This window comes from Paralichthys olivaceus, chromosome 15, assembly GCF_024713975.1.
Source record: "Paralichthys olivaceus isolate ysfri-2021 chromosome 15, ASM2471397v2, whole genome shotgun sequence".
Classification (NCBI taxonomy): domain Eukaryota; kingdom Metazoa; phylum Chordata; class Actinopteri; order Pleuronectiformes; family Paralichthyidae; genus Paralichthys; species Paralichthys olivaceus.
In genome coordinates this window covers 17,126,227-17,141,649 of record NC_091107.1, presented here as the reverse complement: position 1 = coordinate 17,141,649, position 15,423 = coordinate 17,126,227, and the positions used below count along the sequence as shown (strand labels likewise).

The following is a 15,423-nucleotide window of genomic DNA, read 5'->3' as shown; positions in this document are numbered from 1 at the left end:
CTGTGTGAGCCGTGACCTTTAACTGCCCGAAGGCTCTATGAGTTTCTCCACTATTACACAGATGTGTGACTCAGCCTCCACCCCTGTGACAGATACTGCTGACCTTTTTCACAGAGTACACATCCATTAGAGGTATTTAATTTGCCTGTATCATGTTAACCATCCAATCATATTGATTATTTATTATCTTACTGGGCATTTGAACCCATAAAACTAATAACCATAAATGAGTGATTTGATTCTCTGAAGTGGGCGGGGTGATTTTGTCCCACAAAAGGAGATTGGCCAACTGTAAGTGATTACTTTGATATGTAGAAATCTCAGCTTGAGAGAAGTTATTACTGAGTCACTGAGCAACGCAAATCCAAATATTATTCTGTATTGTCTTTTTGAAGACCCTGCAAGGTCTTAGAGAACTTTCCGTGGGCTTGAGTTTTATTAAGACGGCTAACTCTCTGTCAACTGTCGACTTTTGCACATGATATCTCAGGAGTGAGCGGGTCCTGCGGCTGTGGGGAAATTCCATTACAAGGCTTAATAACAACATGCTAGATTGTTCCTGCTCCCAGGAATAGAAACAGACAGTGAACGAATGGAACAAACCAGTCCATTCTCTCCATATACATATTCACTGGGTGATGATGGTGCACATCAGAATTCATTGCTCTGCAGCTGAGCCTATTCACTTCACTTAAAGCCCTGCTGACCTTGAACAGCAGTTTATGCTGTAGCTGGAACAGGCAGTAACTCACCCTGCCAGCATCCCTGCTGTAGTTTTAAAAGATAATCTGGATGGATTGCATTGCAGTGACATCACCTATGCCTAACATCCAGTGGTCATATGAATGGTGTTTTGAAGAGAAAACACTCTGCTCAGCTGCTCTGAGCCACTTCTACATCACAGTTTGTGATGCACAGAGGCTGCAAACTAAAAATGTTTTTCTATTCAAAATAATCACCTTTCTGAGCTTCACGCTCACTCCTGAATATGTACTATAAAATCAAAATAAAGTTATTCTATGGAGAAAAAAAATATGATTAAGACAAATTCTTTAAGATTCAAAATTCAATAACTATATTGTCACCGTGCAAGCTAGATGATAATTGTGAAAGTGTCATCCTCATATCAAATTGTACCTGTTTTAATGATTTAGAAATGAATATAGAGATATAAAGCAATACAATAAAATATAAATATAAGAAAAATTATGTAAGATAAAGTATTAGGTAGAATAATTGAAGTGAGACTTAATCACCTGACATCCTCAACTAACACATCAGAGCTGATATACATGTCTTTTACAGGGATAAAATATAACAATAAAGCTATGTGACATCACGTCACACAACTATGACTAAGGACATTTTACTTATTATTCTGCAGACAAACATTAATAGTATGCGTTAATGTATATTGTATGCGCCAAACTTGTGAAAAAGCTTACCACTTCATATTCTGCCCCCTCTTTCTCACTCTTCACATTATTGTTAAAAACACATCTCTTCTCTTTGGCCTTCTTTTTTTGAGAATGTTTTTATATTTCTATCTATCTATTTGGATATATTAGGTATTGCTGTTTTCTTGTTGTACCTTTTACTTTGTAAAGCACCATGGTCAACCAAGTTGTTTTAAATGTGCTATAAAGTTGACATTGACATATTTTTCCCATTTAAAGGTTCAGTGTGTAGAATTTAGTGACAACTAGAGGTGAAGTTTCATGTTGCAGCTGAATACCCCACACCTCACCCTCCCCTTCCAAACATGAAAGAGAACCTGTGGTGAACTTCAGTTGTCATGAAAACTCAAAATGTGTTTAGTTTGTCTTAATTAAATAACAACATGGGACTTTTAGTCACAGTAGCAGATACACTTTCTATTATTTTCCATTAAAGCAAAACAGATGTTGAGGGTGATCTAATTGGTAGAGGGAAATAATTTATGCAGGAGAATGACCTGTCACCATACAAACATCTAAAGTCAACAATACAATGAGTACTACATTCCAAAACAACTTAATGTAAAATTCAAACATTTCTGAAGAAAGCAACTGAAGACAAAGCAAGAGGACACTGAGGGCACATTTGTATAATCTAAATACAGGCACTTTATTTGGCATGGCAATATTGCAGACATTGTCATCTGTTTCATTGGCTCTGGTTGTTATGAGGATAACATAAAGCTAACAGCACAGATAATATGACAGTCAACTCTCAGCATACTTTTCTCTGATGTCAGTGAGGGGCTGTTCACTCAGATAGGCAATGTTGTGTTAAAAAACAGTACCAGGGACTGGCATGGTTAACATTTTTAAAGTGGTAAAATCAAATGCATTAAAAATGACCAAAACTGTGGAGAAGAATGCCCTGTATCACTGATTTTAGTGTGACCAGTTTCCTTACTCCTCCTTTGCTTCGAATTAAGATCAATTTAAGTGCAGAGCATGCAGACTGAGTGTGTACATTTCATATTGCCTAAGTACTTTTGAAAAGAAGGGAAGTGAAACAAACATTTAAATGGTTTCATAATTTCAGTCTCTAGCATCAAAGGATTAAAATCACCCGCAGGTGTTATTTCCCTCTATCAGACAGTGTTACAGTGTCATCTTCAGCTCATCCTATACAATATGTCTTCATCACTGACATTGAGACAATGTTCACTGCTCTCTATACTGATGAATGTAAGTGTTAACAGATGTTTATCATGAGGCAGGGGTGATGAGGAGGGGTGGAGTGCATGAGATAGCAATTTAGAGAGCCAGAATTGGTCAGGGGACATTTGGGACATATGTCAGGATGCCCTGAGTACACAAAACTAAAATAACTAACTAATTACTAACATGAACTTTTAAAAGATGTAGTACCTTCGACTGTGAAACCTTTATAGAGGTGCCTGCTTGCAGGATGCATCACCTCACAGCATCCCCGCTTATGTGAATCAAATGTAAAGAAAAGGCCCAGATGGATGCCATTCTGATCCTAAGCCTTTCATAACTTCGGGGTATACCCATACTTTCTCGTGCACGCATACGCGCGTATGAGCGTCAGCGGCGCGCGTGCCTCCACGGCAGCTACGCACAATGTGTAGCAAGTGGACGCAACGCAGTGTGTGAATCCGGTTCCGACGTGCCGACGACACCGATGCCTATGCCCACAGAGCGATCACAGGGCTTCTTACCCGAACAGCACTGAATGGTAGCAGCTGAGAGACGGGTGCGGAGCGAGGGGCGGCCGAACCCGGAGGATTTCCCCCGGACCTGCTCCTCTGTATGTCTCCTCACACACGGATGACAACCTCAAAACAAACCCGTGCTGAAAACTTTCAGCTCTACATCTGACGCGGGGGTATTATTGAGATTTTTTTTTTTTAAAGGCTCCAAGAACAGAGACGCCGTCATGCAGGTGCAAACTGTGGCCTAACGTTGCTGAAATGACTTGCTCGGCGCTGACGCGGTTCATCGTGCCATGCCAACCCCGCATTGTCAGATGCCATTTTACTCTGCGTGATCCCGGTGTCTGGGATTCCTACATACTGGGCCTGTGGTGTCAGTAGAAGTTCGTGAGGCAAGAGCTGGTGCAACGAGAGGCGACGCGGACACTGTGCGCAATTCGTGCTGAAGCTTATGGGTCCTGCGTACTCGAGCTCCCGGCTCCCACTTGGAGAGGTGCGCTGCTGCGGGGCTTCGGCGCACCGGCTGTCGGCTTCACATCTGGACCGCCTGCCCAGTGTCATCTGCGGCCTGTTCGGACTGTGCACTCCCTAAACTTGTGTGTGTACCAGGGGAACCGGCTGAGATCGCCTCGGATGGTGTCGTGTTAAGGGAGAAGAGGCTGACTATTTGGCCGGGACTAGTTTGGTGATCCACCGGAACACCGTGGTCCAAACGCTGGACTGGCTGACTACTCAAGGAATAGAAAACTGCTCATCCAGCGCAGAGTATGGATTTTGCGTAGCGAAGTCGCGCATTTTAAAGGCAACGCTAGGGTGACATTGCAGTCTTCTCGTCACATCGCTTATTTCGTCGTCCGACAAAAAATAAAAGCGTGAAAGTGGAGTATTGTCCGTCGTACGTATCGGCGCAGTGGGATTTCTACGTCTGGTCGGCGTTCCCCCCCACCCTTCCCGCGGTGACGGTTATGGGTCGGAAGCGGTGTGTCGGTGCAGATTGTTCCAAGATGGCGGCCGGGTGCTGCGGGGTGAAGAAGCAGAAACTGTCGGGATCGCCCGGGTCGGGGGGTCCCGGCGGGGTGGGGGCGGGAAGCGGGGTGCCAGGAACCGGACATTGTGGCTCGGAGCTGGGGATTGGTTCCTCCGCGACCGTTGCAGCGGCGGCGAACGTGAGCAGAGCCAACGGCCTGGGGGGACCCGGGGGTATCGTTAGTGGCAGCAGTAGTAGTAGTGGTAGCAGCGGCACGAACGCTCTGTCCCCAGCCCCGGCCGGTTACTCTTCATCCGGCCTTTCCCCGAATCTCAGCCCGGGACCCGGTTCGGGAAGTGGAGGCAGAAAAATGGTGGTCTCGGCGGAGATGTGCTGCTTCTGTTTTGACGTGCTTTATTGCCATCTGTACGGATACCAACCTCCGAGAACACCCAGGTTTACAAATGATCCCTAGTGAGTATTTTCTGTCTTTTGTTGTTTTGCTGCATGTCAAAGCTCATTGATATATTCACTCTACTATTGTGAACCGCGGCGCCGCTCACAGCTTTCCACACACACTCTGCTCCGGGTTTACGGCCACAGACTGTCACGTCGAAACAATGTTTGATTTTCTGTGAATTCGAAGCGAAAAAGTCGCGATCAACGGTTAATTTGTTCAAGTTGGAATTTGGGCCTTGTCGAGGAGACTGTCTGCACTGGCCCGGAGCCACACTAGCTTAGCATGGACGCTAAAATGAATGATCTGGTGTGATGCTACCGAGTCAGAGTATCTATCAATGGATGAGGTACACTGTCGCGTGTGAACGTCCCGTCGGCACTTAATAAAAAATAATTTTACGATGCTGTGTCCAACTCGAACAGCGCTAGCTAACGTTAGCTAAGGCTGCTAGCTCCTAGCCGAAGCCAGCCAACCACCAACACTTACAGGGAGAAGGTGGAACGGGCTATTAGAGATAATGTCATCATTTTGTCGGCAGAAGCTTCACTTGTTATCGTAGATTTTACAGATGTCAAACAGAAAATATCAAAAGTTAACATTTGTGTCCTTAATCTTTCAAGCTACCCTCAATGAACTCCGGATTGCCACATAATAGGCTTAGCTTTGCTAGCTATGAGCTACATTAGCGTGGTAGGGCAGATCTAATCAGCCTGTAGTAATTGATGAAATGGTAAATGTGTTGGAAGTTTGACATCACGACAGCGACGAAGTTCACCTCACAGCTGGTTTTGTGTAGCAGGGGCTAGTGTGGATGGAATACAGCGGAAATAAGCCGAGTTTAGCATCAACCCATAAAGAAAAGCTGGCTCCTGCAAAGCGGTTTTGTGCATAAATGGCTGTATTCAACTACCATGACAAACAAATGATGTGTTTAAGCAATTGAAACATCCACTGAAAGTATGGTTGAGACATGTATTAACTAAATGGATCAATTCATATGTTCTGTAACCGTACTCCTGCCCCCTCCACCTAAACCCGTTCACCCCTAATGTACAGACTGTGTAATGTGACATCATGTGACTCTGTAGGCGTTTTACATCCATGTTGAGGAGGCTGTGGGTTATTTACCCTCGAAGCCAGAGCTCACTGATCCAGTTCATTGACTAAACATGGGCCAAGAAAGTTTGCAGTGACTTGTTGAAGGACTGTGTCTGAAATAATTCAAGTATATGGGTCGATGGTGTCTTTAAATGTGTCATTCAATGTTGATATGATCAGTGGAAGTGTCACAGTGCATTGCAAAGGAGAATACTCCACAATGCAGACACTGTTATCCAATGATGCCTGCATTTCAAATGCATATCGTGGGTTGTAAATGGCACAAGGATGTGTTTATGTCCTGCACATTCAACATGTTTGGTGGTAATTATGATCTATTATGGGGAACAATCCATTACATGTACTATGTATACTGTAAACAAAGTCTTTCTTCCTCTGCACACACACTTCAATACAATACAAAATGTTGCCCAAGAAAACAAATGCAGAAAGTACAACATTCTACACAACAGAAAACAAAGGAAGTACAGAAATATATAATGGTACTAATGCAGATAAATAAACAAAATAGCCAGGCACACCAAGTAAATTCAGGAGTATACCAAAAGTATGTTTTTATCTTCGACTCAACATCAAAAGTTATCTCTTATGTGTCTTAGTTAATACTAGTTAGGACTGGGTTATAATAATTAGTAATTATTATTTTCCATAGATAGCAATATATAAAAAGATCAATGTATATCAATGTGTTGCTTACGCACTGTGTAAGAACAGTGGGGAGGTTTGATCTACTCTTGATTTGTAAAATGCTTTGCTGTTTATCACGTGTTTATCACATATTTACAAAGTGTAAGTGTTTCCAAAGTGATGACACACACACACACACACACACACACACACACACACACACAATTACAAAACATGCAATACTGAAAATGTCCATTTTCCCCAAGCCTGTAAGACTAAGTGAGTTTGGCCAAGCCTTCACCATATGACATCAAGTTCTAAACCCAACCAGCTCATAGTGAAGAGGAATGTAGAAGGCTAATGCTCACCAATGTGAAAACTCCCACAGGTTTGAGAAACCCATACTTATGGTTGGTGGTGTCCTTGACAAATGCTTCACTTGGGGGCATTGTCAGACCGCATTATCGAAAGGCCCAAAACAACCACAACATTTGACACAGACACAGCACTCTGCAAACTTAGCCACTGAACTACAGACTGTGACTATTTAGTGATAATTATTTTGAAGCAGTGTTTTTTAAGTTAAGGAACAGGAACCCCTTGCCTCTTGTAAACATGCCTTTTATTAAATTCAATCATGGAGGTGCTGTTTTACCAATTTCAGTTGTGAAACAAACCCCTGTAGCAATTTAGTATTAACAAGTCTTCTCTAATGGAGGCCCACATGCTGACAGTTGTGTCTCAATATATGATTCTTTTCAACTTTCAAAAATGTTTCCACACTTTTGCGTCTTGGACATGGTGTCTTGTTCTGTTCTGTTTTTCAGCCCGCTGTTTGTCACATGGAAAATAGGCAGAGACAAGCGGTTGCGGGGTTGTATAGGTACTTTTTCTGCCATGAATCTGCACTCAGGACTCAGGGAGTACACCCTTACCAGGTAAGCAACAAGGTGGAAGAATTATTTCTTTGTCAAAGCTGTTATGAAGAATGCTTGTTGAGAAATAAAGCCACTGTTGTAAATTAAAGTAAACAAGAAACACAGGGGTCATTCATGTTATTGTCTGTTAAAGGTCAGTGTGAAGATTTAGCTGAAAGGGATCTATTGGCAAAAATTAAACATAAAATAATGTGAAATCATCGTAGAATGAGCCCTTTGAATTTACATCAGGAGCAGGTCCTCTCTACAGAGGTCGCCATGTTTTTTACAGTAGCCCAAACTGGACAAACTAAACACATTTTGAGTTTTTATGACAACTGAAAAATACCACAGGTTCTCTTTCATGTTTGGAAGGGGAGGGTGTGGTGTATTCCGCTGCAACGTGAAACTTCACCAATAGATGTCACTAAATTCTACACACTGAACCTTTAAATATCATATAACCCACCTCACTCCCCTAAAAAAGTACATAGGTTTTTACTTTGATCTGCATCAAATTGCTCATACCCAGAAATATCAGTCCCATAAACATGTCAAGTTTTTTTCATCAAGATCCATGAATTATTCTCTGAAAGAAAAATGTTGAAAAACCTCTTGCAATGTTAAAGTGAAAAAAAATCCTGGATCCTCACCAAAATGTAAGGGGTTGTTTCTTGACCTATACAATGTCCTTCCACCAAGTTTCTTGGTAACCACCTTGTAGTTTCTATGTAATCTTGCTAACCGTCAGAAAAATGGACACATATGAAAATATAGCCTCCTTGGTGAATGTAAAAAGAGTCTCACCCGCTTTGGAATGTCTCATTAGTACTTTTGACCTGAGGGCAGACGCCTCTGACCTGTCAAATACACTTAAACATACTGAGACCTAGCTCTTAACTACACACAGGCACTTATAGACTCTACAAACAGCACTGTGGACAAACATTGTTAGTGACTGTGCTGCAACTAAAGTTCATCTACATTAGAGAAAATGTCTCCCCCGATTCTTTATCTCATGTTGTAAAATTAAGTGGAAACTTGCCCTCCTTTAAAAAAAAAAAAGGTCATTGTAGTGTATCTAGTTTTTGAACCCTGCACATATTAATCCAACAGTTTTTTCACCATAATTGTGTCAGCTGCTTTCTGAATTTGCACCTGTAATGGAGTTTTCCTGTGTGCCTTTTGTCTTATCTGCAGTGCCCTTAAAGACAGCCGCTTCCCCCCTATGACAAGGGATGAGCTGCCTCGCCTCTTCTGCTCAGTGTCTCTTCTCACCAACTTTGAAGACGTCGGTGATTACCTTGACTGGGAGGTTCGACACATGCTTTGCTAAAACAGGCACAGACACAGAATAATATTTGCTTTGAGGATGGTGGTGCTTTACAGCTTTTGTCTCTCCCAGGCAGCTCTAACACATTTTTTTTACATTCATTTGTGTCTGCACCAAAATTATTTGCAGCAGCAGCAACAAGTAAACAACCAATTGTTAAGGGTGTTCCGATCAGGATTTTGCGGGCTGATATAATCGGCTTTCTCTATCTCGCTCTTTTTGCTTTTTGTATTGTCGAGTTGTTCCTTTTTTCCCTAATTCAGCACCACATAAACTCCTGTATCAGCCTGTGTCTGTGTCACGTTTCACCTGCGCTATCAGCAGCTGCAGGAGTAACGCTGTGCAGGATTTTATAACAACCATATGAGCAGGACACACACTTTAACTTTCTCTGACTATGTGGAAATCATTTCACATCACAGATAAATGATGAAGACAGGGATTCATACCAGAGAAAGGACAAATGTGTGTCCTGTTCACACCGCGCAGCGTCTGTCCTGCCCGGCTGTGACAGGCTCTCACCCGGGAGTCCCACACAGCAGACAGCATAGAGGAGATTATACAACCCAGTCAGACAGACCACTCGTGATAGAATCCCAGCTCTATATTCAAATAAACACGTACACGTACCTTACACCCCAGGCCGTCCATTCCGCTCTGCATCGGCCAATCGGCTTGCTGCTCCCTCACTGAGAGGGACAACTAGCCACTCTACAAAATCACGACTGTTTGCTGTCCTGGCTCCCAAATGGTGGAACGAGCTCCCCATTGACATCAGGACAGCAGAAAGTCTACACATCGTCCGCCGCAGGCTAAAAACACATCTCTTCCGACTACAACTTGGTTAAGAAGATGATGGTCTAATAACCATCGTCAACTCTGGTAATAAAAAAAAAAAGAAAAAAAAAAAAAAAAAGGTTGCAACTGTAGTTTGGCTTTTTTGAAGCTAATGTACTTAAATGATTCTTTCTGTTTGTACCCTCATGGTTGAATGCACTTATTGTCAGTCGCTTTGGAGAAAAGCGTCAGCTAAATGATATGTAATGTACATCACCCTGTTTGCAAAGATGAAATGTGTTTAAAAAAAGCAAAAAAAACAATACCTATCGTTTTAACCGACCGCAACACTACTAAGCCAACACACTGGGAGAAACGCACACAAATGTTTTTTTTTTTTTACACACACAAATAAGAAATAACTTCATGTGTAACATTTACCCAATTTACAAGAAGGCTCACACTGCCAAAGCCCATGATGCAGCCATTGCCATGTTTAATCAATACTGCGCATATGGAAGTCTCAACACAGCTGAGAAGAGAAGTAAGATGTCTCACTCGTTAGCTTTTTCCAACATCAACTCCGGAGGGAGAAAGGTAGTCATTAAATGACTAACTGTTAGAATAGAAAAGTATTTACTGGAAAAAAAGTGAGCCATCTAAGAGTGAGCCATCTAAATGCCTTCTCATCTCTGTTGAGAGTTGCAACTCATGAGTGACAGTGGTTTGTTTTGCCTCATCAGATCGGCGTTTCTACAGATCGCGACCAAACTAATCAGAGAGCCGATCGGAGCACCCTTAATATTTGTGTTTTTGCTTTTTATCTAAATAATAGTGCTCAAATAAATTGATAATCTATTATAGCAAGTAGCTTTTTGTGCACCACGATTCATTCCGCTTGATGGGTGCCATGCTGGTGCTTATTTATTGATACATCTTTATCATTCATTAATGCAAATGGTGGATATAATTGACACTAACCAATCTGGGGTAATTTTCAATAACATAGAATGTAGTTGTAAAATATAGCTGTTCTCCATTTTGCTTGAAGTGCTTGTTAATTGTTAGCTTTGACTCGATGGAGCGATTTATGTGATTAAACATTTTCTTTCATTGTTGTTTCTCTCTTGATGTTTAGGTGGGTGTTCATGGTATTAGGATAGAATTTTTCAATGAAAAAGGATCAAAGCGCACCGCCACTTACCTACCAGAGGTTGCAAAGGAGCAAGGTGAGATCTTTTTGTGCTCCTTAAAATCCAGCCTGATCTCTATTCTTTTAGAAGAAATTTACAAATCTAACTGAATCTGGATTTTGTGTAAAACTTTTCCTTTTTTTTTAAGGTTGGGACCACATTCAAACCATAGATTCCTTACTACGAAAGGGAGGTTATAAAGCTCCCATCACAAATGACTTCAGGAAGACCATTAAGTTAACCAGGTGAGATTACACGTGTTGTTTTAAACAGTATCTCCTGCATATGGTGGGGAAAAATTGTGTAAAAGCCTTTGTGGCTCCAGAGGGAGTGATGGGAGATCTGTTAAATTCAGAACCTTTGACCGAACTCTCAACTATTAAGTTGCATTGTGGGCAATCTCCAAGCCCAACGGCTGTTGTCCGACCACAAATTAGCCTCATGTGGGAACATCTGCACATGTTAACAGTCATTTCTCTGCACACAAAACAAAAACTAATCTCTCTGGTTTTGCTGCAGCAATTTTGTTCCTTTTATTTCAAGCTGTCCACAGTGAAAATGATCATTTGCAATGCTAAACCGGTGGAGCACTTTTTCAAAAAGAAGAAAGGAACACTTGAAAATGCTTGTTGTTCTCCGAAGGTTTCCGAAGTGTAGTATGGTCTAACCTCTTGTAAACTGATTCACACAAGGTGCAGCTCTGTGTCTTGGCTCGTTGTGCGTTTTCCAGCCCTGCCTTTACCGACCAATCTCTTCTCATCCCAAGGTACCGTAGCGAGAAGTTGACAATGGGCTATGCAGAGTACATCGCCCACCGTCAGCACCATCACTACCAGAATGGCATTGGGCACCCTCTACCACCCTACAACCATTATTCCTGACAGCGAGCCGCATGACCAATCATTGGACCTCTCCGCGGACCTTTTCCCAGGAGAGCCTGCCCCCTCCTGGTCTAGCTATTTCTACTACTGTACCATTTTATGATGATAGTTTCCGTTGCCATGCTGGCCGTCTCCCAGACGTTGACATGGCAACGGGTGGCAACGAAGCATCATTTGATTATGGCAAGAAATTCACTTATTTTTTCTTTGCCTGTGATTAAGTTTTTGCAGCATATGTATCCTTATAACTATAACCCCCTTTACTCATAAGTTTGAAAATTAACAACTAATAGATTTTATTAATCTTTTCAGCAAACCTAATCAGGTGTTTGATTCTGTGGATGGAAGGAAGTCTCTTAGTAGATTAGTCTAGCACTTATATTGTTTAGGCTTTGCTACAGTTTTACATTAACTAAAAAATTTGTTTTCTTTCTTTCTCCTATTTTCTTTATCTTAATATCCCAACATGTATAACCATGTAGCAAGGCAACTGCAGTTCTCAAAGGCTGTGTCATCTCTGTCCTGATTCCTCTCAAAAAAAAGATTGACTGTGGAAGTTGTTGAGCCTTGTAAACTCTTATAGTGTTGTAGTTGGAACTATTTATTGGGATCTGTGTACTCCAAAGTATAAATAGTAGGATAGTAATGCCCTTTGACTGGCCTTTGCTGGTTGCGTTTCTTGTGCGAGCGGTGTGTGTCTCAGTGTGTGGATTAGAACGTTGATCTGCCACGAGAACAAACGAAAATTAGAAATTTGATTTTTACCTAAAAATCCTCTACAGATTTTCTTCCCCCCTGAGTGTTTGGCGTGTTTTTGTGGTGGAACCTGTAAACTTGCAGCGACGTTCCCTCTTTTTCAAATTAGAGTAATTGCGGAGGAAGCCATTTGTCTGAGGATAATTATGTCCACGCTGGTTGATTTATTATATAAAATGGGCTACAAGTGAGGTCTGCTCTCCCGGCAGTGGAGGGGGGCGACCAGGTGTAATTACATGTCCCTAAAAGAAAAGAAAAAAAGAAAATGCATGAATGATTTTTTTAGTTAAAATTTACCGTTTGTTGGTGTCTGAGTTTACTGGCAGGGAGTCACTTTAACAGGGACATGCTATATCTACTTAAAGCCATATTCTCTTTTTATTCCACACTTTGTAAGAGTAGTCTGTCGTTTGGCTTGAAGTATTTGCATTCTGTGCCACTGAAACTGGTAACTGTTCAACCTCTGAATGCAAACGTATACCAACCAGCCTCAGGCAAGGCCGCATCACGAAAGACACACGTCGAATCAGCGGTTTCAGTCATTTGTCAGGTGTCGTGTATATTGCCCGTGTCGTCATGGAAACACTGTCTTGCCTTTTCAGATTATAGCTAACCATTGTCACTCGTCCGTGAAGTATGCTGTATTAAAAATTGTCATTTTTGAATGAAGACACTTGACGCACAAAAGGACGTGAGCTAATTAACATGTTTGTGTCATTTAGAAGTGCATGTCATTGTGGAGCTGCCACGACGCAGCCAGTTTTAGTTGTTGAATCCGCACTACCACTGCTCTCCGATTAGTCCGCCGTTCAGCAAGATCCCGTCGATCTGTGTGTCCACGGCACAGGACATATTTTCATTTGTGGTGTGTTTAGTCAGCTGTTGGGCAGCCGGTTCCAGCAAACACGGTTGAATTAGTCAGAGCTGAATTTCTGCACGAGGCCTGGCGGCTTACAGTTGAGGTCTATGAATAAAAAAATTTATGAAAAAAAGCCAGGGCTTTGTATAAAGGACTTAAGAAGCCATTTCCCATCCAAATATCAATCGTCTTGAGTCGGCATCCACACACACACACACTTTTCCAGAATGTTACAGTTGTTATGGGTCATCGTGCGATCTGCTTGTTTTGGTTTTTAGTTTTGCGAACTGGTATTTTTGAGAGGTTCTTGTCACTTGACCAACATCTTTCTGCGTAACAGCCTTTACTAACTGACAGGTTCTTTTTCTTTATGCAAAAATGTCAAGGGCTTTTGGCACTCCATCCACAGTAACCCGAAATGACCCAGTATTCAGTTGTGTTGCCTTAAATTAATGAATTAATAAGTGATGGGCCAGGAGATGACGCTCGATGACTGTTCCTCTGACCTGTGGTTCTGCTTTGTCCCAGCTCCATCTTCACATCACATTGTAGGGAAGGGCCTGAGATGATGTTGTGTGAATGCTGTCAATACTTCATCATCCATACATATGGGGGCTCGTGGACACTCCACATCCAGCTGCTGGTCCTTGATTACACTTAAAGCTCCACAGAGACTTTGGGAACACATTCTCTCTCTGTCTGACACCGTGATGTTGTTACCCTCAACTTTTCACGCCTCTATAGACAAATGGTTTTTTTTTAAAACACTACACAAAGACAGTTCAGAGACGAACAGTCAGGCATTCCTCTCCTGGTCCATTAAATACAGCACAACCTGAATTTTCTGCTGCAAAACCAAATTGACCATGCTCTTTTACATATATGTCTTTGTATACACATGCAATTTGTTCAGTTGCATGTATGTCTGAGTATGAGACCTATGGTTTTATCCATGATATGCTTGATCTATGGCTTAGACACTCTTATTAACCATTAAGAGATTTAAAAGACAAATATGGTGCTATCGGACCTCATATTGGGGTGGTCACAGCTTGTGACTGGTCATGCGGACTCATTGATCATATCATACTTAAAAAGATGCTTCATGTAGGATTTTCTCTTTGGTGCATCGCAGTGAATTGAGTCACGACGGTCACCGTTAAGAAAAGGCCCCGAGAATCGTCTTTTATTAAGTGCAGTGTGGGATCAACTTCCCTGTGACGGGAAAAACAGATTCTCTTTAACAGAGTGAAGAGGGAAAGTCCTAGCAGCAATGTGTCATAGGGGCACTTGAATGTACTGTTTATGGTCGTCATGGCGATTTGACAGTGGTATATTAAGAGAAAATCCTACATGTGTTACCTTAACTATCCTTGATATATGCAGATCTGTTCAACAGGTGTTTATTTTTTTTTTCCAACCAGTGCAAGTCAACACCCCTGCAGGTTTGAAAGGACAAGAAGTCAACACGTTAACCTCCTCTCCCCCCCGTTCACTGTGGCCCAACCTCATGGCCTAGTTTGTCAGAGTGCGATGTCTGTGTCGTTCAGTAGACAGTGGCGGTAGTAGATTGTGTTCGTTGCCTCTCCTGGAAGATCGGGTGCTGCTTTTTTCCGAGCACATCCTTTCTTTTTCCTTCTAGCTGCTGAAAGGGCGAGGTTTGCTGAAAACCTTGTTTAAAGGTGAGCATCTCACTTGATGGGACGCAGAGTTAATGTTTTACGTAGAACACGCAGAATATAGTCCTGGTTCTGTACTGATTTAACTGTTTTAAAAAGCATTGATACCTCATGGGACATTATGGAACGACGTTTCGTAGTTTGTTGTAGCAGATCGTGTTTTGGTTCCATACCGGGGTCAGCCTCAGCATTCCTTGCGTGGTCATTCTCATGTGTCGTGGAATGCTCAAGCTCCTGTTACCTTCGTATGTTTGACTGAACCAAAGATGCCAGCGGCCATGCCCAAATGCTGCTCTTCAGGCCTGGCTTCCTGTCCTTCCAAAAAACACCCCTGCATTTGACAAAATGTTTTGTCTTTTTTTTTTGCGATTTCTCAACTGTCTTGACTTATGAAGCAACCTAATTTTTCAATGAATTTACATCTCTGAAACCGTACACGGCATCAAAGATGGTTAAAAATTGGTTGCCAATTGTTACTTATTTTGTTTATTATTATTATTATTATTATTATTGTTATCATTATTATTGCTCTAATTTACAAAAATGAAATCCCATGGTGTGCCTCCTAGCTTTATGGGTTTATAAGTGTTTATTTTTCCCTAAAGACCAGCAGTTATACTTTGTACAAAAGATGGATTTTTCCTTATTTTTTATGCCATTAAAGATGAAAAAGCCTGTTTTCTTTA

At 41.9% G+C, this 15,423-nt stretch overlaps 1 protein-coding gene across 1 annotated transcript; it reads left to right on the top strand.

Annotated features, from left to right (window-relative positions):
- Window positions 1–3,070: 3,070 nt before the first annotated feature.
- On the top strand, window positions 3,071–15,423 carry ammecr1 (AMMECR nuclear protein 1). Its single transcript, XM_020085719.2, has 6 exons — window positions 3,071–4,610; window positions 7,170–7,280; window positions 8,460–8,574; window positions 10,508–10,598; window positions 10,711–10,807; window positions 11,329–15,423. Exons 1-6 carry the CDS (start codon window positions 4,135–4,137, stop codon window positions 11,441–11,443), a joined length of 1,005 nt encoding a protein of 334 aa, XP_019941278.1. The 5' UTR covers window positions 3,071–4,134; the 3' UTR covers window positions 11,444–15,423.

Bases quoted from the DNA above. Each gene is read 5' to 3' on its own strand.
- ammecr1 (XM_020085719.2), top strand. From the start codon at position 4,135: ATGGGTCGGAAGCGGTGTGTCGGTGCAGATTGTTCCAAGATGGCGGCC. The intron at 8,575-10,507 runs GTTCGACACATG...CTTGATGTTTAG, and splicing joins GTGATTACCTTGACTGGGAG to GTGGGTGTTCATGGTATTAG. The intron at 10,808-11,328 runs GTGAGATTACAC...TCTCATCCCAAG, and splicing joins AAGACCATTAAGTTAACCAG to GTACCGTAGCGAGAAGTTGA.